At 48.2% G+C, this 23,125-nt stretch overlaps 1 protein-coding gene across 2 annotated transcripts in view; it reads right to left on the minus strand.

Moving 5' to 3' along the window:
- Positions 1–1,371: 1,371 nt before the first annotated feature.
- Positions 1,372–23,125, minus strand: part of mapkap1 (MAPK associated protein 1) — a 93,354-nt gene continuing 71,600 nt past the window's right edge. For both annotated transcript variants that reach the window (XM_088940366.1, XM_088940367.1), the window contains 3 exons: positions 18,041–18,178; positions 6,180–6,277; positions 1,372–2,566 (listed from right to left, as the gene is read on the minus strand). In XM_088940366.1, coding sequence (XP_088796492.1) covers positions 2,441–2,566; positions 6,180–6,277; positions 18,041–18,178 — 362 coding nt within the window. In that variant the 3' untranslated portion in view covers positions 1,372–2,440. The remainder of the gene's footprint in view (positions 2,567–6,179; positions 6,278–18,040; positions 18,179–23,125) is intronic.

Consider the following 23,125-nt stretch of genomic DNA (forward strand, 5'->3'; position numbering starts at 1 on the left):
AGGGAGCGGGCGAGGCAAGCCGAGGCGAGGGAGACTGACACGCGCCCAGTACCGAAAACACCTTGTTACCCCTTTAATTCTGCACCTTTCATGGCGGAGATCTGGGAGTGCTTGGTGAGGGGTCAATATTGCTGCTCAGCTACTTATTGGAAAGAAGATCCCCCCCCCCACCACCTTCCTAAAACGACTTTATTGGTAATTTGCCCTGCAGCTACAGAAGGGCCCCTTTAATAACGAAGCGTAACAAACACACAGTGCACCTCTCCTCACTCCGGAATAAAGAAATGATGGAAACTCCCAGTGGAGCCGCCAAGGCGCGACGCATAAACCTCCAGCAAGCAGCTCCCGAGGCCCGGAGCGGGGACAGGGGACGAGACCGGGGGGCTGGAGCTCGAGTCCGCGTTTCCAATCGATCGAGAGGCAGCTGCAGTCAGAGCTGGTGTGTGGGTGGGGGGGGGGGGGTGGCTGCGTCTATCCAGGTTTTTGTGGCAGCAGCCAACAGGAGAGTTTCCTTTCTGCTTGCGCTCCTTCTTCTTCCTCTCATTTCTTCCTTCAACTGAAAAGCCATCACGATCAAGTCCCCTCTTGGTTTACCTGGCGGAGCAGTCTCTCTCTGGTGCGGAGTGGAAGCCGTGCGTCACCCAGCTGGGGCTGCACCTCAGTGGGGGATGAACTGCGTCACTTCAGACTCCTTTGGGCAATAAAAAACACTGTATTAACTCAAGTTCTTATCACCAGAAACATTATGATGATGGTCGATTCATAAATATGAGGTACTCACGTTCAACCCCTTTCGAGGCGGGATTCTCAGTCTAAATTCCACAGAGCACTTCCAGGTCTCCCGACACACACCGTCTCTTTATTCCAGGATCGGCATGCCTTCAAGCTCTCACAGACATGCGTTCAAAGCACGTTTTGATTTTAAAGATTACAAAGAAAACAATTCTTACGCTCTGCACTGTATAGAATGCAACCCACTCGTCCCCAGCACGGGTGGCAGGGGCTATATGAAAGTTCCCAGCTTCCCGACAGCTTCCAGTGCACACCTGATTAAGAAATACTCATTTCCCAAGTTCAGCTTTACGCCTGTGTTCTGGCATGGGACCTCACAAGTACCCTTCCTCAAGTCTACTAGGGGATGTGTTCACACGAGACACTGGCTGCTCCTCCTCCTCGAGCGCAAAGCCCTCCCGTTCATTAAAACTAAAAAGAATCAGCTCTAGGAGTGAGGAAAGCAGAGACCTGAGCCAGTAAATAAATGCAAGGAAGAGATTTTCAAACCATCTGGAAGCCTGGTGCAGATGCTTTTGCAGAGAGGAAGTTGGAAGAAAATAAACCTCAACAACAAAAAAGGAAAGAAAAAACAAATAGGATCTGGAAATGGGAGAAATTTTATATAACTTTATCACATTAACAAAAAGAACAAAAACTTGTAAAAATGTTATACATTCCCTAACTGTCTCCGACTGGACAGCCTGAACAAGTGTCAGCTTCAATCTGTTTAACAGACAGTGCTTTTTCAATATATTACAGTTTACAGGTAACAATGCAGAAAACGTTTTATAAGATCACAGTAAAAAGTACAGGTATTTATTTCTCTGGTTGTAAAAATGCTTTATTTCACCAGCCAAGGAAAAAAAAATGTTCTGTTAAAAGTATTTTCCATACATAATTAAGGTGAAAGCTTTATCTAAGATTTGGGAGTTTGGTACTGAATTTGAGTCCTAGGTAGGAGCATTAAAAAAAATACAACAGCACATCTGTAAAACTCTCGCATTTACATCCTATCACGCAGTTTGAGGCACTGAAGAGCTATGGCCAGCGCAGGTTTGTTGTATTATTGAAGTAACCCTGAATGCGATCGCTATATACAAATAAAAACGCAAGAAGGATGTTCCCTTTCTGCATCACACAAACCCTGATAAAGTTTACACCTTAATACCTTAAGACAGGAAAAGGGGGAAGCAGTCTTCTCTCGTCCTGTCCGGAACACGTTTCTGTACTACTGGATGTACGAAAAGCTTTGTTGACCGACTGGGGCGATCGCTCAGAGACCTTTTTTTTTTGTGTGTGTGTCTTTTTACAGTCCTCAACACTCCTCAGAAATCAGCAGTATAAAAAAAAAAGAAGAAAAACAACAAAACGAAACGAAACGAAACAAAGCTTTGCGTCCTCCGCGATCTCAGAGAAGGAGTCCGAACAGTATTTGTGGTTCCGGTGGCGCCTGGCAGTTTCCCCTGCTACGCTCTGGATATGGCTGAAGAGTAGAGCCCCTCGTGGCGAAGTGGGCACCCGTGGCATGAGGTCTGTTAGCTCTTGGTTTGGCGAGACTGGCTCCGTCGGTCCGGCCTGGTGTCGCCACAGCTGGCTGAGCTCGGCCTGCCCGTCTTGAGCGCCCTCTAGCGGACAGGCTCCCCGCGGTGCCGAGACGTAACCGGCGTCACTGCTGGCCCATCTTCTTCTCCTTCTGGAAGCTGAAGCTCGTGCGGCGGCTCAGCTTTCGCTGCTTCTGGGCGAAGTAGTCCGCCCGCGACGTGCTGGCTCGTGACTCCAGGATATAGTTCACCTGCCGCGGGGAAACAACAGGACTGGGCGTCAGCGCGCGGCCACGCCGTGTGTCTGCTCTTTCTCCCACCTCCTTTCTAAAAAGCTAGGAATGGGGATGATGTTTGTAATATCCACCTGATCTTGAATACGGCAAGTCCTCGTTTATTAAGCCGTGAACACTGTGACTGCACACGGGGGACAGAGTTGCCACCCCTGACCTACCCTCCTTTAACCATGTCGGACACTGCGGTCCTGGAGCGGAGGGTCGGCGCCACCCTCTCCCCACACACACACACGTGGTGATGCTCAGCCAATCAAGCGCTGAGGCTTGGAGAATCCCGGGAAGAGCTCGGCTATTATCCAGGCTCTAACCCGCAGTCTCAGAGCTCGACCAAGATAAATCCAACACTGCATGCTCCGGGAAATACAAGGCGTACAAAGCCTTTATGCTCAATGTGAACTGTGAAAACAGGACTGGATGCTGGTTGGATCTGACAGGCCGGATGAGCTGCTGTTGGAATGGGAGGACACGGGGGGCCTGGACAGGTTTGGGACACTCTCCGTTATACCACCCATCCAGGGAAATCCAATGTCGGGTTCCTCTGTATTAAACAGGACTCGACCCCCACAAAAACGGGATCACCCTCCTGTCTTAAGGGGTAGTCCCGGGATATCCGGAGACTGGTGTTGCACTCACACAGTCCAGGGGAAACAGCGTTAATGAATGGCAGCCGAGATGCTTTCTCCCGCAGGGCCAGAGCCTGCTCCATTCGGGCCCTTAGTCCGGTAAACAACCGTTACTACAAAAACCCAATCCTCAGTGCACGCTGGACACTGGCTGTTGGGGGGTTTTAAATCTAAACCTCTACCTCTGTGATGCAGCCTTTTATTGCAGGACTTTAAAGGACCTGGACCTCAAAAGCATCGACAACCCACAAGAGCTGTGAAGCTCAACTGCTAACACTGCGTTTTACCGGCACCTTACTGCTGTTAGAGATCGTTATTTTTTACACTGAATGAAAACAGTAAAAAGTAGGAACAAAAGAAATAAGGAGTTTTTTTTTTTTTTTTTAGCATTTTTACACAACATATTCCGGGCATGATAAAAGCCTGACTTAAAAAAACCAGTGTTACTTTCTTAATATCTTTGCAAAACACATCCTCCTTACTGTAAGGAAGCAGGTGGCTCTGGGACCCCATGATGCCCAGCCTGCAGTGAACCTGTCGCATGATCAACAAGGGCCCACGTGCCTCTTGCTGCACAGGACTGAGGGCCGTGAAACGCCGAAGGTGCGAAACGATCACCGACGCTGAGCCAGGAGACGACACTACACTGGAACATATGTTACTTTAACTGTAACATAACAGTAATTCTGCTTTAAGACGGCCCATAAAGCCTAGATTTATCATCTCAGATCCGAGGTGATCATAACGGAGATAATTTTTAATGGAAGGTTAATGCAGAAATCCAAAGATAAAAACGGTCCTTTGGCCTCACGTCAGCTGGGCTCTACCCCGCAGAGCTGAGACCAAGGCGATTTTATGCACCGCAGGGCGTCTGTCTTTCATTAGGCTCTACAGCTGACGGCATAAAGACACGGCGAACATCTCCACAGCCAGCGAAGCCGCCGGTCCTCCCGGGACGGGGCCGCTCAATCAGAATGGGCGAGAGGGCTCCAAGCTCGGGGGGGGGGGAGTGCGATGAAGGAAACAGCGCCGGCGTTTCCCCTTCCCTGCTTTTCTCCTGGAATCTCTCTCCAGATTCGGCCTTGCCATGACGGCGTTTCCTGCACTGCCCATGGCAAGGCCCCGCGCCATCACTGCTGAGCTCCCGCGAGGAAGGATGACATCCAGGACGCGGGCTGCTTCCACCAGGGAACAGCACCGCAAAACTACACTCAACACGTGAGGGATTTGCAACTTTATTATTAACGTTGGGGCGGTACGGGGGCGCTGAGGCTGGCACCAGGCATTGCTGCTCCGCAGTGCTGGGGCCCTGAGGTCAATCCCAGACCCGGCGTGCTGTCTGTGTGGAGTCTGCATGCTCTCCTTGTGTTCACACGGACTTCCTGTGGGTGCTCTGGTTTCCTCCCACAGTACAGAGACACACTGGGGGGTTAACTGGCTTCTGAAAAAACTGGCCCTGGTGTGAGTGTGTCTGTGTCTGCCCTGTGATGGACTGGCGTCCCACCCAGGGTGTGTCCTGCCTTCTGCCCCTTGCTTCCCGGGATGGGCCCCTGTTGTCCTGAACTGGAAGAAGGGGTTAGTAAATGGCCAGATTATGTTCCACTGTTGCATTTTTCAGGAAACGTTGTGTAGGGAGGGTACCTTTCCCCCTCTTAGCAAGCCTGCAGTAAGATAAAATGATTAAGTTTAGCCAGAAAAAGGTGACCCTCTTATTCCTCAGGGATATTAGCACAGGAATCAGCTGTTAATATCCAATTAATCAAATGTGCCTTTTCTTTGTCACCCGGAAGGTATACCGTATGCCGTCCGCATAGAAGCATTTATAAAAAAAAAAACACACACCAAAGAAAATATTTGCACAAACAAAGGTTTGGCCTTAGGATGATATGCGTTGTTTTAAAAAAAGCTCATGTGTTGAACTTCACTGACGGACTGTTTCAGACACTCTTATCCTCATGACCGTGCAAGAGCAACTGGCATCCACTACTACTAAAAACACTGCCCTTGACAGAGGAAGAACTGTCTTGACATCTACAGTATCTATCCTTCCATCAGTCTTATTTCGCTACTTACAACGCACATGTACGGTGCATTAGCCAGGCAGTAAGGTTTCATAACCCGGCTCTGTTGGCGACAGGATTATGGAGGAGCCTATCAGGATTTGCTTCGGATTGCTCATTCTTGCCCTTGCTGTCTTTTTAATAACCCACGCCCCCCCGGGGGAGCTGCAGGGGCTGGCGTGGCCTGTCAGGCACACCGGGAAGGGTGACGGAGAGTCCCAGCGCAGGGGCGGGACACATATTAAACCCAGATCACCGGGGACACGCCGGCCTGCCCTGGGCTTGGACAGGCGTCAGGGGGGGAGAGAGGCGGCCGAGCCCTCATAAAGCTGACAGACAGGGCATCCCGTGCCCAGGTCCGTCCCCCCGCCCTGCCCATCGCCGTCCGGATGGAAGGACTTACCTGCCATGAGGCCGCCAGATGCACACGGGGAGGATCCGCTCGGCCCCCGCCTCTCCACCCAGCCCGCGCTCCCGTTAGCGCAAAGATTTATCCCTGGATTTCCAATTTCTGACTAACTGCTGAAGCGGAGGATCAATAACAGACGAAAGACAGTGTTCCCCCCCCAACACCCCAGTGCCTCTCTCATGCAGTGTTATCTGCCCAGTAAGAAGTTAAGAACAAAACAGATGGACATGCTTTCCCCCCCTGCAAATTCCGACGCAACACCACTTGTGTATCGAACCATTCCAAGTGGATTTTGTGCAAAAGGTGAGGCGTTTACATGTCTTTTATTCTTTTCAAACAATGCTGAGTTTTTAGGCCGCTCAGATGATTTGAGAAGGTCTGCAGGGCTCCGGACTGCAAAGGTTTGCGAACAGGAAAGGGGACAAAACCAGGACGGACATCGGAGGTGGCGCGGAGACTGGGCGTGGCCCCCTTACCTTCAGCACGATCTCGTTGACGGTAGCAGCGTCAGATTCGAAGTAGAGAGGTTTGTAGTCGTGATTGCTGAGATACGTGAGCTTAAATATTGCGTGACCTGCAGGGAAGAGAACGACAGCGTCAGCACGGCAAACAGGAAGGCGGGAAAGTCAGGGCGGGGGACTGGGGCGCAGAAACAGATGGTCCCCCCAGTGTCCCGTCAGCACAGCAGACGGATCGGGATCGCGCGAGACGGCGACAGCCTTCCCCTGTCACTCCGATTCCAGGTACCCCTCGCCTGCGCGGCAGCTGAACCCCTTTTTAATAAACTCCAAACCCCGGCTCGTCACGGCACGGGAAACGCGAAATCAATCATCCGGGTCGTCGGGCCCCCGGGAGGGTGGTGCTGGCGGGGAGGAAAGGGGAGGGAGAGGGACACTCCGGCTTGGGGCCAACAGAACTCACGCAGCACAACGCTGGACCTGCAGCTCAGGTGTGTCGGGGTGCCCAGGGGGCTCCCACCTACTGCACCCTTTCGCCCCAAAACCCTGCTGCCGGGTGCGGCACGGACACGAGACACAAACAACCTTCACGTCTGGCACAGAGATGCCGGCCAATGTTCCCATTCACACAGCCTGACGTGGTTTCAATGCGACTAGCGTCAGGTGCTCACGCACAGAACAACGCACCATCACACTTGACAGCTAAAAATCACACACCTTCTGCTTCACGTTCGCCAAAACGTGCATTTGTAAAAACAAGGAAATACATCTTGGGAAAAAAAAATCCTACAAATTCAAACTGACTGCAAGGTGCACAAGCACATACTTCATTTCTAAAGAAAAGCTTCACAACTGACGAGGTTTTAGCAGTAAAAGTTCTGTCTCTGCACATCTTGCGCTGGTATCGATCTCGGAAATGTGCAGATCCATTACAGATCGCGAATCATAGCTGCTAGACCAGCCTCAACACTAACCCAGCCAGAGCCAGGTCCCTGCATGTGGACATGAGACAGGGAAGAAGCCACACAGATGTGTTGAGATTCTGCTCACTGCTGGGGCAGGTCCCACGGACTGGACAGACTCCTCTTGCTCGTGTCCTTTATTTTCTAAGCTCAGTCCAAAAGAAACAGCTGTGTGGGAAACCCCATGACCTGGACAGGGTAGGGACAGGGTAGGGACACAGCTGGCTTTGCACAATTGTTTTTCTCATGAAAGCAAAAGCCAACTACTGCTCTAAGAGCTCTCATGATTTCCACACACTACACTCTTCCCCCCCCCCAACACACACACACACTACATTCTCCCCCCCCCCCCCCAACACACACACACACACTATACACTGTCCTCACACACACACTCTCCTCACAGCAGCGGCTGTTTCAGGAGGCGGAACATTCCTCCATCTTTGCGTCTCATCAGCAAACAGTAGTGCTAAAGGCCACAGCTTTCAAGTTTTAGATTGTAACACAATTTTATTTATGAGTACTTTTCAAGAAACTCAAAGCGATGAATGCCACAAAATTTAATTAAGCTGGAAAATATCGTCTAACGGGGACGAGCGCTTTGGGGGGGAGAAGAGGGGGGTGGCGAATTCTGATAAGATTATAAGATGGAGGAAAAAAAGGGATTTAGATCTCACGACACCAGGAGTCGGTGTGTTCCTGGGAGGGGTACACTCTACACAGCGCACATCTCGCATCCTGGATGCAGACGAATCTGTGGTCAGAACAGCAGAGGCCCCAGCATTTTATCATAATATGTTAATTAAACACCATTATGATACACTAATCATTAACATAAATTCCCTATCCAGAAATTGTCTAATAATTAAAAAACCTTTAAAGCACTTGACAAATTAGCCTCTGGTGGTGCTAACGTCCAATCTATTCTAAAAGTCTCGCTGAAAAGAAAAAAAAAAACTAAAGTAGGAGAATTTCCTAATTGAAGGCTAATTAGTATGTTAATATATTCACGTTCTGCGGTTGCTGATAGAGATCAGGATGCCGAGCTGATTTAGAAACACAGTGGAGAAATGTGTGTTTCCCCTTCACCATGACAGCCCCGATATCTGTTCTGCGAGGGCCAGCAACTTCAAACAGAGCACTTCCATATTCAAGCGCTGCTCTGCACTCTTAACAATTAACATATTCATGCAAACTAATGTAAATTCACCAGCAGCTCCAATCCAGAGGTTCCAAGCACATGGAAATCTTTCCAATTCCCAAATGGTGACTTTTATATTTCAGTTTGCAGTTGACTATAATCAATTATGGCAATTAAGTGGTTAGTCCATTTTTTCTTTTTTCTTCTAATACGCTGTTCTTCAAAGAGGGCACAGCCTACATTGCATAGTGCTGCAGAATCATGCATCTTGGGAAATAAAAATTAATACAAAGACAATATGTCAAACTGAAAAAAAAATGGCTTCTGCTAATGGATTTTCAACAGAAAACAGCTTTTATGCAATCAATCTTTTTATAGAAAGCTCAATTATTAAAGTAATTGTTCATCACAACCCCTACATGAATTTACCTATTAGACATAATAAACATCTTTTTTTGCATTCGCGACTGAAACAGTTTTTGTTAACACTTTCCTCCCAAAACTGCCTCTGTCCGTCTTCAAATTAACCTAAAACTAAGGTCAAACAACAAATATACAGAGTGAGACATGTTTTTAGAACATCTTTACTATAACAGCACTTGGTTTTGCCTCTATAAAAGATGGAGAGTTGGATCCACATTATTTAACCTCTAACCTTAAACAGAACAAAACTGTCAAGACTTTCGAAATATTTACTTTAAAACAGATTTCACGAATCTGAAGCAGGGCACCACCACTCAAAAGATAATCTCTGGATCAAGAAAACTAAACAGAACACTGAGCATTTTGCTCCCTTGAGTATTTGTGCGATGGGGGCTCTGTGCACAGTGCTTCGCTGGTAAGGCCACAGCATTTCTGGCTAGCTTATGTAAAAACAAACAGGCAAGCAGGGACTCCATAGCAATGGAAGGCATGAATCCAGCTTGTTCCACAAATGCCTGGGACAGGTAGGAAACTCTTCCGTCTTGCAGGTCTCTGCAAGGGCTTGCTCAGTCAGTAGGCTGGGGTCACCAACAGGACCCGCTGCCTGCATAAAACTTTCAGGCTTCTAATCAATTTACCTATTCGTGTTTTCCCCTCCTATTAATCTGCAGTCTATTGACAGCCTCCGAGAAAACCTTTCATTTAACCGTGGGCGGAACCAGCCTTGGCAGATGTTGCTGAGCGAGAGACAGTGAAAAATGTCGAAACAGCTGTCTGCTCCGCACATGCTGGAAAGCTACAGAATGGCTCCTTCTCCCTGCTTCCTGTTCAGCTTGTTTATCCCCTCACACACAGGCTCACATGTGCTGGGTTAACCCTCTCCGCGCCGGATTCTCCCAGCAAGCTGGGGAGCCAGACTTCAATCATCCAGCTCAATAATTCTGTTTACAACGTACCACACAAGGAAAAACAAAAACACAACAAGAAACAGATGACAGGAGGTTAAAGGTTAGAAACATCACAATTTAGCTGATTAGCCAAGTGTGCCTGCAGATAAAGGACGTTTGGAAACAACTGTGAGCGGTCATCAAGCACAGCGCAGCCAACACGACTCCGTCAGGGAGAATAACCACGCCGAGCAGCCCCGCCGCACAACTGACACAGACACACGCCGACGCGGCGTCATAACCGCTGCACAGCGCGAGACGAGGCCCTGCGTCAGAACGGAGCGCCCCCAGCGGTGCACCTGTGGCACGCTTTGGAACAACGAACAGCTTAGGACTCGCGGTGGTAAATTCTTAAACTCGCAGCCTCCTGGAGCGGACACTCCCAACGCATGAAAACGTTTAGCCACAACCCGAGGCAAAGCACGAATAAGTGAGGTCGGGCGGACAGGCTAGGAACGTACGGATTTGTTACCCTGCAGTTTACAGCAGCACACCTGGCACATGGCCCTGTGCCCACCCCCGTTAAAGAGTTAAACAGTTTCCATGGAAACCTGCACAATCCCGCAGGATTTAAGGGACAGACGGACCCCCCCCAAGGGAAAAGCGCAGTATCCATCTCCGCACGATCCCAGAGTTAAACCAGATGACAGCCACAGCACAGCAACAGTTAAACCACAGGGACTCCTATTTTCCCCATCGGTTAACGGGAATCTTGCTTTTTGTTAAGAACAGTAGTAGCTTCATTCCTTCCGCTGCCGACTGCTGCAGGTTCCAGACAGCCCAGGGGGTCTCTTTACATCTGAAACCCACGAGCCAGGGTCGGCGTGTTCAGAACTGGTGTGACACGCTGTCCTTTTACACTGCTACACTAAAGCCTCACATATACGAGAATCAATCAGGCGTTATGTTTATATATTATCACCATCGGGCATTTACTTGAAGCTTCCACTACTGCTGCCTACGATAACAAAATACTTTGATTCTTGTTCACGCAGGCCAGTCTGGTTGTGAATGAAGAAAGTTTGTCATCTGGTGATCCTGAATTCACATCGCTCACACTCCTTCAGAAGCAGGATCTCGTCGGCCTCTCCAGGTGAAGTACACTGGAAGAGCTGGCATCAAGCGCGCTGGCAGGGACTCTGCTGCTTCCACCACTCAGACCTAACTGGGCTGCTTGTTGGCAGAGGCTCCTCATCCTGAACATCACTGGCTCCTCTCCACACTCCCATGAAGCTAAAAGGCCGCATTTTATGCAATAAAACACAGATCTGTCAGGATTTACTTATCTTAACATGAAACAAATCTGCCCAAAGAAGGTTCTCTTGTATAAAATTGCACAGCTGCCACAAATCAAACACACGCCTTGAGGATTAGTGTGCAAAGCAGTATTTCTGTGCGCCTTGACAATGGCACGAAACCGCTGCTGCTCGCACATGACGTCTTCTCCAGCCCCAGCTCTGGCCGGCCACAGACACGGTTTGGTCTTCAGCTCCGGACCGGCTCATCCGCTCTTTTTTTTTTTTCGTATTTTAGAATAATCTTTAAAAAACGGAAACGGGACAGAACCTGCGTCCCCAGTACCAGGGCTGGAGAGCAACAGCCTTCTGCGGCTCGGCCCTGCAGAAGCGCCGGGCACTGGGCAGGACCCGGCCTGTCCGCACGACCTTATTTATTCCTGCTTTGCCCTGGGTTGTGCTTAAATGTTTTTGTGCGCTGGGAGCGTCCACTCCAGTAGGCTCATAACCCAGGAGTCAAGGTGGATCTCCCTGGTTCTGGGGGGGGGGCGACCTCCTCACCCACAAAAACTAGAACGCCCTGGGACAGCAGGGTGGTCCTTCAGGCCAGCGCCCTGGGACAGCAGGCCCAGCACGGAGCTCCCTGCCCAGCACGCAGCGTGTTAAGCGCAGTACAGTCGACAGTGGAGACGAGTCATTTACCCAACAATGGCAAGCTGTGGAATATGAGAAAAAGCAGAGAGGGGGAGCTCATCAGAGGATCCTGATTAGACATTTTCAGGTAGTACATTGAGCGTTCACGCCTCGCTGGGCCTCAATGCAGCTGTGCCATTCAATATGTTCCAACCAAGATGTTACCATTATTGCTCAAGAACAGTGGGAAGAGAAGACACGGCCCCCACTATCGCCTCCCCCTCCCTCCACAAACCGAAAGACAATTTTGATAACGCGACGAAGCGTGACAAATGGTTCAAAAAATAATAAAAGGGGAAAAAAATACAATTTAAAATTATGAAAAGCAGTCGGTGGCACTCCATCGGGCAGTGTATAGGGCCTGTGCTGTGGAGTACGGTGAAGTCTTTCATTAGCTCTGACAAGGGATTTATGTATCCTCTCATTACTGTAAGAACAGCTCTATTACAGAGATCCTTTTCTATTATGTCTCCGAGAGTCTAGCTGAAGTCAGTGGGCAGAGCATCAACCCCTTCCCCGTGCCGCGATCTTAAATTTTTTTCCCGAAACTCAGAACATCGGGTTTGCAGAATTCAGCTCCTGCTTACCCGTGGCTGAAGAGGAGTCTCGTCTACGCTGTCTGAGCGCAATCTGCTCCATGCTGGCAGAGCAGAAGAAGGTACAGTTGCAGAAAATTGGCAAGTACACCCCCCATTAAGCCTTCAATAACTTGGCATGAGGCAGCTCGAGGACATAAATAAGGCTTTCTGAGACGCCTGTTAATGTATTTTTTAAGTACATACAAAAAGCGCGAGAAGCAAGACACACATCCAAACCATTTCGAGATTTGGTTATTTGCATGTACGTCATGAAGTGGACCGTGTTGCACTGTGAGAATCTTTCTCCCATCAGCCCTTTCCCCTGCTCTGCGAACGAAGCAGGAGCACAGGGGGAGAGAGAGGCAAACCTGCTGCAGACTTCATCTCTCTTCAGGTAATTAATGGAAGTCTCTAGTGAAGTGTAAGTTACCGCGCACTTTAATAAAGTTTGCAGCCTTGTCTTTTAGAGAGAGAGAGAGGGAGAGGGAGAGAGAGTCCTCTGCTTTAATTAATGAAGTTGCGTTTGGCGCCGGGCTCACGGGACAAAGCCAATTCGATACAGAGGCACTGATTTCTTGGATAGGCGCAGCACTTCTGCCCTCTCTCTTTACACTGAAAAACAAGCCTGGGGAGACAGGTAGGATCATTCTCTACCCGTGTCATTAATAACAGAGAACGGGACACCTGATAGCCATGCAGATCACCTGAGGAGGGGTTTACTGCTTGCATCGAGGTAAGTGCAATAATACTAGTGCTAATAATTAAATCAATATAAATGAAGTTCCACTACTAGCTCACATGTGCTGACATATTCCCTGCGCGAGTCTGAAAATACAGGTTACCATATTCTTACTACAATGAATAAAAATGAAAATAAAAGAAAGATCCCTAGAGAGTGGGGGAGAGGGGCAGGGCGCTGGTCTATGTTTAGAAAGTCTATAATTCATCCAATGAGGAAAATTTATCTTATTAGACTTTTATAAATATGTATGAAGAGGAAGCTGTCTTGGGATCCTTTGGTAGACTTTATTTGCATCCCAAAAATTCATCTCAAACGGAAAACACAAAAGCAGGCACCAATTCAGGAGCTCAGAGATGAAATGCAGGGAGCTGAGAAAAAAGCTTTTTTTAAAAAAAAAAAAGACACTTCATCATCTTTTGCATTGATATGAAATTTGGTGAATTCCACACAAATTCGCTAAAGCACAATGACAGAACAATACACGACTGATTTGTTCCGACAGCTACGAAACACCCGGCGCACACCAACTGGAATGTGGGGAGAAAATGCCAATATCAGACAGTGGGCTCCCCAGCCTGGAATCGAACTTGTGAGCCCAAGAGCTGTGAATCAGCGGCACTAGTCAGGACTAACACCGCCTGACCACACAGCTCCTCCTGTCACCCCGAAGAGGCAACGGGACATCCCACCCACTCCCGGCCACGTCTGCCTCTCCCTGCACAAAGACTGTACTGTGAAAGCAGATCAATTAATAATAACTACTTGATCTGCCTGAATGGCACACAACACCTCTGGTTTAATCATCTGTGTTCGCTTTGGTACTTGGGGAAAAGCTATTTGCATACTGTTGCTTTTACAAAACAACAAAAAAAAGCCAAACTTTCCAATTCTGAGCCCCCGTACGTCTTAGACTAAGCCAGTGCCACACTGCAAACAACACCTGCCCAAGGGTCCGACAGCGCCCCCTGCCTGGCGCGCACGCGCCCTGGCTGCCGTGTGAACGAACAGGGTTTGTGCTACGCTGTGCTGCGATCAACACGTCCCCACTGCTCTGGTTTTTGCCTGCCAACCCCCCTGCGCCCCCAACACCCCACCCCGGACCCTGGTTCCACACTCAGCACCCCCCCCCCGTAAATCATGGCTCAGCCCACCTTCCTAGCCCCCCGCCGGCGTGTCGACACCAGCCAGCGGGACCAGGCAGCCTTGTTTCAGAAACAGATGATAAATAAATCAAAGTGCACTAAGCACTGCTTCCACACGGCAATCGCCTCCTTCATAGCGTCTGCACCTCATCAATCACACCATTGTCTGCTTGAAAGGCAAGCCTTGTAAATGTCATATCCACTCAAACCCAAGGAGAGGCGAATCAAAATGCGGCGAAGAGTTTTTTAATTGGATAGTGTAATTAAACTAAAAAACCCCGGTAGACTGGCGCTGACAGGACAGATGAAGACCCCTTTTAATAGGGCTATGAAACGTATTTGTTAAAAGGATGAGGCAATATGTACCATATGATTGGGCGCCCTTATGTGTCACAATTTCATTTATGATTAGAAAGAGTAAAAAAAAAAACCCATGCTAGGTTTCTCTTGCGCTGCCCCTATCGTGGCACGTACCTGCTTGGTAAAGGCTAAACAAACTGGAGCAGATTGAAAAAAGCCAAAAAACACGGTCGAATCCCTTATGAATATATAGCACAGCACTTCAGAAAATTGAATGCATCCTGCTTGAATATTTAGCGCTGAATAAAAGAAAAAGTCCCACGTCCCTGCTGCGCCCCACAGAGCTGAGACACGCACTGGGTGCAGCCTGGCAATTGCGAATTGCACATTAGGGTGGATTTTAGCTTCTCGACAGCTTGATTTTGCGCACACCTGGCTAGGTGGTTAGGTGGAGTATCAATAAGACGTGAGTTTTTTGTAGCTGAAAGCGCTTTGACAATTTCATTTCAATAAGCACAACCTTCTCCTTGCTTTGCAATAGGCCAACAGGGCCCTGTCTGACATTCCCACAGCATATTTCAGAGTCCTTTTCGCTACAGTAATTTACTGTTCTTAAGTGCTGCAGAATTTCGATAACACTGTCTGGTTTTAAACCTCCTGCCTCCAAACACAACAGATTCCAAAAGGCAGACCCCGAAGAAGACGCCCTTTCAGGCTGCATTCTCAGGAATCACAAAGTCTTTCCAAACCCTGCCACCAAATACTAGGCAGTTTACATCTCAGCAAAGCGTTACCGCAATCTCCCGATAGCTTTGTTAATTTATCTCCTGGATGGGTGCACCAGGACTGCTGCTTGCCCTGTTATTTATGTCACACTCCCAGAGAATCTTGCTAAAACCCTGTTCAGAAATAGATCATTACATTTAAGTTAAATCTAAACAAAAACACAGGATAAAATACAACATAACACAGATGCACTGGCTGCTCAGACCACATTGATTGTGGATTATTGTATTAGGAAGCCCTGCGAAGGATGAAAAAAATATAATTCGTATTTATGAATGCATTAAAGTGCACTCGTTTTAAGGACATTATACATTCAAAATCAACGGAGGGTACATTAAAAGTTAAACAGTATAAATATTTTAGCATGTTAAGTGTGACAATATTGCAATGCTCTGTCAGAACACTGATTCAGTGCAAGGTTTTTCCTTTCCCTCAAAAACCACCACGACGCACCAGGCAGGCTGGGCAAGGAGCCTTTGTTTTGTTCGCATTGTCTTCCTGGGTGCTTCTGAACTTGCATCTCGGAGAGTCTATCAGGAGGATCCGTCTGAGGCACGAGCAAGAATTGAATAAAAGCGATCTGAACGAAAACAACCGAGGCAGGTGAGGCCGACTAGATCACTGAGCGGCAGCTACCTCTGGTTTCAAACGAACACTACATGAAAGGATTTCTGCCATCGATGCGCCGATCACGAGCCGCCAGCTTGGGCTGTGCTGGAAAGGCTTTTTTTCTCTCCTCACGGCACCCCCCCCCCGTAAACCGCCAGTTCTAAGAGAAAGGACTGACTGGTGTAGCAACATCAATCACAGCTGCGGCCAAAGTGGCAGCTCACAACAAAAGGGAAGGTCCAAAGGTCGCAGGTTAAAGGCAAAAAAAAAAAAAGAAGACAGAGAGGGGAGGGAAAAAAGAGCCCGGCTCTCGTCGGGCTCTAATATCTCCTCAGTGGAAGTGCTGGGAAGGTCCCCTCTTCTGTATTAGCTCGCCTTCATTAATCTTCATGCCATCTTCTTTAACTAGTCATGTAGAACCGCTCGATAGAAAGCCATATAATGGGGAAGGCCCAGTGCCAATTACTAGGTTAACATAGTGTTCAGCCCCAGTGCAACAAAGGAATGAGATCTTGGAGGAGATCTGGGTTACAGGGAGCAGTACATGCTATTAAAAAAAAAAAAGCTGCCGTGAGTTACCTGAGTATTTCTTTGACCTGTGAAGCTCTCAACATCGAATCTCCTCACTTGCTGCACAGCATTAACCCCTTATCGAGGCAGCACTGTCGAGCAAGAGGGGGAAGTTGCGGGTCACGTACACGGCTGCCCGCTTACTTGCGCCTGGGGCGAAAGGCAGAGACTTTGCAACCGCGTGTCGCAGCGAAGAGCACGGGGAATCTGTCTGGGAAGGTTCGAGCAAACGCCTCCGGCCCCGATGCGCCATGGCGACCGGGCAGCCGACGCTCGGGTCTTAAACCTAGAATTCACCATTCAAGGCGGCCCAAATAAACATAAACTAGATCTAAAAAAAAAACACTAGCGACGGACCCTTCCCTCCCAGTCGATGCCCACCACGGGCCAAGCAACAGCCCGTAAAAATTCCAACAAATTTCGAACAGCCAGGAAGTGTAAATAATGCCGTCTGCCCGATGGGGGGCAGAGAACCGCCTCTCTGTCGTATTTGGGTAAAGAAGTGCCCGGTAATTTCGTCTTCAGGTTCGTGGTTTTCTTTCTCTTTCTCAATTTTTGTTTTTTCTTCGGGGACTTTGCCATCCAATCCACTCGTCAGGCCAGCTGTCAGGACCAGCGTGGCGGTAATCTGCAGTTATTTAATTTCATTTGATTAAAGTAGGACTAGGTCAGGCTGGGTAAGGCCTGCAGGCTAGAGAGTTTTATTTAGAAGATCAAGATTAAACTCAAGTAAAATGGAAATGTCACACCGTCATATAAGACGCTGGAGGACTTGGGAAAAGGATAATATTACAGAGATGTGATGGCAGTTTCCCCCCCCACACACCCACCAGACCACCGTGATCACAGATCGGCGGCTGTGCACAGGATCTTATTATTATAATTATTATCATCTTGAGAAAACCTGGAGAAGCATGGGGAGACTGGCCAAAAACCCCAAAACACTGCTATTTCTCTGCGGGCCAACAAGCCCTGGACCAGCAGGTGTCAGTGTGTGTAACAGAAACATCACGCGCCTTGGTACGGTACGACATTTGTTGGGCGCACGTCTCACTCACACTCCTCTGATTCCCAAGCAGAGCAGGAGAATGAAGGAAATAAAAAAAGGTCTCAAGTCGTGCGATGTTTTCGCAGTCCCCAGCAAGGCAGATAAGGGACACTTTTGTTTGGCGAGATAAGGAGCAGAAACCAAACATATTACAGGCCTCACAATTCCATATCTATTTCTCCCATTCCTGGCTTCTAATAATTCATGAATTCATGCCCTCTGATTTTTTTTTCTTCCCACTGTAACATCTGCTTCATACATACATCACCGCACTGATAGAGATCGCAGGCGGAATTGGTAATATACTGTGAACACAGGACGGTAACACTGATTAAATAACTTCCACGCTACGCTAAAATTGAAGCTGTGCTGGAAGAAAAGAGACTGATCATGGGTGCATTACAGGCGGGGCGAGACGGATTTTAGGTTAAATGCAACCCGCATCTGCACACATTATCACGCGAACAATAGCTTTGGATGGGACATTACAGAAACGCCGCCGTACCACTCAAACCTGTGCGCCGGCACATCGCGCTCACAGCGGCAGTTTCTCTTCATCTGCAGCCACAGGGAAAGCAAAGCGAAGCCTGCGGTCACTCCGATGTGGAAGAAGATCAGCTTTCCTTTCGCTGTTAACGGTGCACGAGTCGGAATCCGACACAGAGGCGACGCGAGACAGGACAGAAACACGGGACACACTCACTGGGGCTCTTCTCTTCCACAAGGTCGCAGGCGCAGAGGAGGTCCGAGTCGATGGAAATGGGCTTCTGTCTGATCCAGAACTTGGTGCTGGCCTTCTGGTTTGTCACAGGGTCTATCTCCACCTTCTCCCCAGAGATACCTGTGCAGGTGGGAAAGTGAGGGGGGAGGGAGGGGGAAGAGAGTCAGTCAGCCGCACAAGCGATTTCAGGTCAGCCTCATGATACACCTTTTTCACTGCAAACTGGGTGCACAAACACTAGGAATTCAAACCCAAAAAACTCAGTTTCAATTTTTTACTGGGAGATGCGTTCTCCTCAAGTTACAAAGCTTCAGGTGAGCGGGTTATAAACATGAAAGGATACCACCTTGTGATTCCTGCCCCTCATCTTCCTCATTTATATTTTTATAGTTGTTGTTATACTCGTTGACTTTGTCTTAGTGGCGACTGCTACATCTGTCCTGTGACCTGTGCTTGCGGCTGTAGCCTGTCCTGCTGCTCCTGCGCTCTGTGTTCCACACTCTGGCCTGCCTCATTGTCTGTCTCCTGCCACATACAGTTGCTGCTCCTGCGCTCTGTGCTCCACACTCTGGCCTGCCTGATTGTCTGTCTCCTGCCATACACTGGTGCTATGGCTCACCTCCTGCCTGCTGCCGAGACCTGTGGTCCTTCTCCCGGCCAGGGGCTTTGTTCCACCTCTGCCTATTGGGGTCTGTCTGCCACTGGGGGAACTGTCACTGAATGAACTACAGATCCTCACCTCAGACTCTGTTTCAAGAATACTGAGTGCATGACCCCTCACTTTTTGTTTCCATACGTATTATCACCAAATTTGGCAGAACTCCCTGCATCAGCCCAGGGAGTTTTTTTTAATTCAAGGGTATACAGGAATCATCGTAATGGCAACGCGAGTACTGTTCGGTCATGCCGGCCATGAGTGAGTTCCTTTTTGTCTGTGCCATCTTCGTAACTCTCCCCAGAACCATGCTGTCTCACAATCCAAGCCTTCCCCGGTAAGGAAGGTCATTAGGTTTGCTCCCTTTACTGCTTTCAACCTTGAAATAACACGGCGCTCATTCAAAATTACTGAGCACACGGTGGCTTTTTTGTGCCGAGAACACAAACACGCACAGTCGGTGGGTCAGGTTACTCTCCGTCAGGATGCAAGAGAAAGATGTCACAAAGCAGGGTAAGAGGTGGCTCAGCAGTTATTTATTGCTTAGATCGGGTGTAGTGTTTGAGCTTGGGCCTTTCCAACATCCTGGCATTTCAACTGGGCACCTCTTTACTGTGGCACAAGGCTCCGCTGTTTGAAGCGACTTTCCCTTCATCCCTTCTACAGTGAGAGGAAATTACGGACACATCGCTCACAGCAGCTCTTCCTAGCTCCAGGCCCCGGCCGATCTGTGGAGCCAGTTAACGCGCGGGAGCGCCAGTCTGACTAAGACGCTTCCTGCTTCCTTGTGTCGTTCTTGCTGTGGCAGTCCGCGGCTCCACCCCCTGCGCAGCAGAACCGAACATGCCCACGCTGCTCTTTCACAATAACGCCCTTCCTCCGCAAACTCAAGACTCGCCTTTCTACCTGGGCCCATATCCAACTGCCCTACAATCCCAGCTGTATAAACCTGTGTGCTCTTTTATTTTTTACTGTACGTTTCTTTCCTTTATCACTATGTACAGCATTCTTGGCTTGGAGAGGCGCTTCATAAACAATAATGACTAAACCGTATTAATAAGCCGCCGCTGACGTCTCCAGCCTCGTCTTCGTGGGCAGTTACACTCACTCAGACCTGACCCATGTGCTCAAACTAATGGCTAAAATGAGCTCTGGATCCGACTCCGACATCCCTGCGCTAGGGTCTGAGTTTAATAATCCTTCCTCCGCCGATTACGTGACCCATGCCTGGGAATGAGAAACTCCTGGAGCCAAGGACTCGAGGCACGACGGACCTCTACTCCGGGAGAGCGGACACGAGGGGCACAGCGCGGCCAGGAGACTCCGGAGAGGCCGAGCTTCGTCCCCCCTGCGCTGGAGCGTCATTTACCTTTAACAAAGCCAAATGAATTCGAGTCGCAGAACGAGGATCAGAGCATCAGAGATGCACCCCCAGCCACCACCCCCCGTCCTGGGCACCAACCCTCTTCTGCAGAGAGCACAGCCAGTGGCGACCTGAAGCCTGGCAGGGGAAAGGGGTCTTCCTATTACAGGTCTGCACACAGGAATATTAAAATCTACTCCTAGAAGAACATAAAGGCACTGCAGTAGCTTTTATGAAATAAGATGAGATAATTCCAGTAGATGTCTGGAGACATCTTTTAAGAATTAAATGCACAAATGTATCACTTCTGTTGCGTTCTCCTAAGTGACAATTGTATTTGGAAAAGCATATTAGGTTTGCATAATATATTTTTGTAATGTATAATGCATATACCACATAACACAGAATTCTCAGCACAAGCCCAGAGAGAGAGAGAGCTCTCATATAAAGCCTTGAAAACTGCTTAGAGACCATTTGTACATAAGACATCCCTGTAGTCAATTACAAGTAAAATCAGTTGTTTAATCAATTTAGTGTGTATCATTGTAATGATTGTGGCTTTGTCATTAATGGCCTTTCTGTGCCATAATTTGTCATTAATGGTGCTTCAAACTGTGCCTTCCAATTTGCTGTGTGAGAAGCCCAACACATGGCTGTGAAAGAGCTTTGTTAAAGGCGCTGCATTTGAGGAGGGCTATTATTGTGACTGAAGGCTTCCCCCTTCAGACAGAGCCTGACGAATATCACTCTGGAGACCACCAGCCCCTTGTCTTTAACCCCCGAGCATCCCAGCGACGCTTCAGGAACGGGCGGAAACGCAAAAGCACTCAAAACGCGCCCCCCCCGGCACCTCCCCGCCATCGAGTCCTCCTTGCTGTCCCACGTGAGGTGGGGGATTTCAGAGGCTGCTGTGAAAACCAGCATGGGCTTGTAGAGGCAGCTGTAAGCACTGCAGAGGCAGGAAAGGCAAGGTATCTGCACAAAAGTAGGTACTACTGTGCATAAAAGAATTGTAAATTCGGTGCAAATCTGCAAAACCTGACGTTTAATGTGGTTTAAAATTGGTTGCTGTAGTTACAGTACTTGTTACCTTTCTATCCCAGTTCTGCTTTGTACAGTGTGCATCTATACAAACATAAGGAAGGTGCTACTGGTAATATCTTAAACTGAAGATGTGGAGATTGTGGCTTCCCAGTGTAGCAACGTGCTATTATAAGCCAGCCATTTTAATACAGGGACACAAGGCAACATCAGGCTGCACAGGGATGCCAGACTCCACAGAGTGCACTGCTCAGCTCACTGCCCCCAACGCCTGCTCAGGGCCTCGGTAAGCATGCACGCTACATTCAGTTTTGCAATAGGAGTAGCCCTGGCTCACTGGAGCGGAGGGGATACACAACAGGTCCCCTTAAGCTCTCCTCTTCTTCTGGTCCCAGAACACACTGTCTGGCAGTCCTGTCTCACGCTCATTTTTTTAAGGACTAGTGATCCATCGCCATAGCATTAAAAAAAAAAGCTCCTAACACGACTCCCCTAGCTGGGGACCTGCTTCTAAATTTCATTCTATGGTCCGATGGTTGCAGAAGCCAGGGAGCCAGTCAATATTGTTAATGTACCTTGTTAATTTGATGGGATTTGTCAGGTAAGTCCGCTGGAAAATTATATAAAACTGTTCCAGATGAACAGATGATAGTGACATGAATTAAAGCGATAGAACAATAGTAGAATACAAACCAGAAATGACACCCAAAGTGGCTGTTGATTTATTGCCATCCTGAGTTTGGTACTGGGCTTCCATGTATATTAGTGCTACAAATCTGGGTCCATTTAGCAGGGAGATGCTCATACATACATCACCGACTGCTGCTCCAAGCCAAGGTCAGTCCTAGTTGCATCAATCTTTTCAACAGAGGCTACTTCTCACGGCACCAGTTTTGTAACTGTCTCAGCTGTAATAGAATCTTTTTTACCCACGCTTCATCTTTCTCTTATCATGTGAAATATATATTCAACTTCTATTCTCTCTCTCACTCTCTCTCTCTGCTTTTTTATCTTTAAAACATTCCTCGAACCTCATTCTTTTTCCTTGGCGCTTGGCTCCGAGGGCTGTGCAGATTTTAACACTTTCAGGGCTATCGCTTCAAGGTGAGTCCACACCACGAGATTTCTCCAAGTCTTCTTCACCCTTTCTTTCTCCAGAACGCAAAGCCGTGACCACAACACTGAAGACAGGTGCTGAAACGTTAGCTTTTACTCTGGGGTTTTTGTGAATTCGCGATTCGAGCTTTGAAAAGCCACAGCCTCTCTCCAGCCTGGTCAGATTCCTCCCGTGTGCTGCTGCAAATTTGCTGGCGATATCTTGGCTTATTACGCTCTAAAACATCTCCAGCTGAGTCAAATGAACCGAAAATCTACACGTATGCCCACCTGAAGGGGTTACTAAAGGAACACAGATCTGTGGTCGCAAATGGAAATTAAGAGGAAAAGTATTTAGAAAAATAGAAAAGCAGATTACTTTTCTTTACACAGAGAGTAGTGACTTAAACTGTACTACCATGCTGTTGAAAAGGACTCTAGGTAATTTGATGATTGATGAGATTCTGGGATCAATTAGCTACAAGCAACCAAATGAGCAAAATAAGAAACAGCCTTCTCACAATTGTAAGGCTTATATTGTCATCTGTCTGTCTGTCTTGAGCTTGAGCTAAGTGGTGTGTAAAAAACGATATGCACAACAATAATACAGCAAGGAGGTATGGCTCTCTTTGGTCAATTAGAATTCGAAAGAATCTAAAAACAACATGCATAGTACCCAAAATGTATACAACATCTATGTATAAAACAGAAGTTATATAATTAAGGTAACATAACCTATGATAAAGGCATAAAAACACAAGAATGAACAATAAACTATATTAATGTATCTCGGTATGACTCACATGAAGCTCCTTCTCTCACCTCAGAGCTCCAGGCTCGAGCGCATAACACACGGTTTCATGGTTCACTTCATTCCATCTGGCACAAAGGAAATGTAACATCAGTGTAAACT

Source organism: Atractosteus spatula, chromosome 23 (assembly GCF_055471065.1).
Source record: "Atractosteus spatula isolate fAtrSpa1 chromosome 23, fAtrSpa1.hap1, whole genome shotgun sequence".
NCBI classification, from domain to species: domain Eukaryota; kingdom Metazoa; phylum Chordata; class Actinopteri; order Semionotiformes; family Lepisosteidae; genus Atractosteus; species Atractosteus spatula.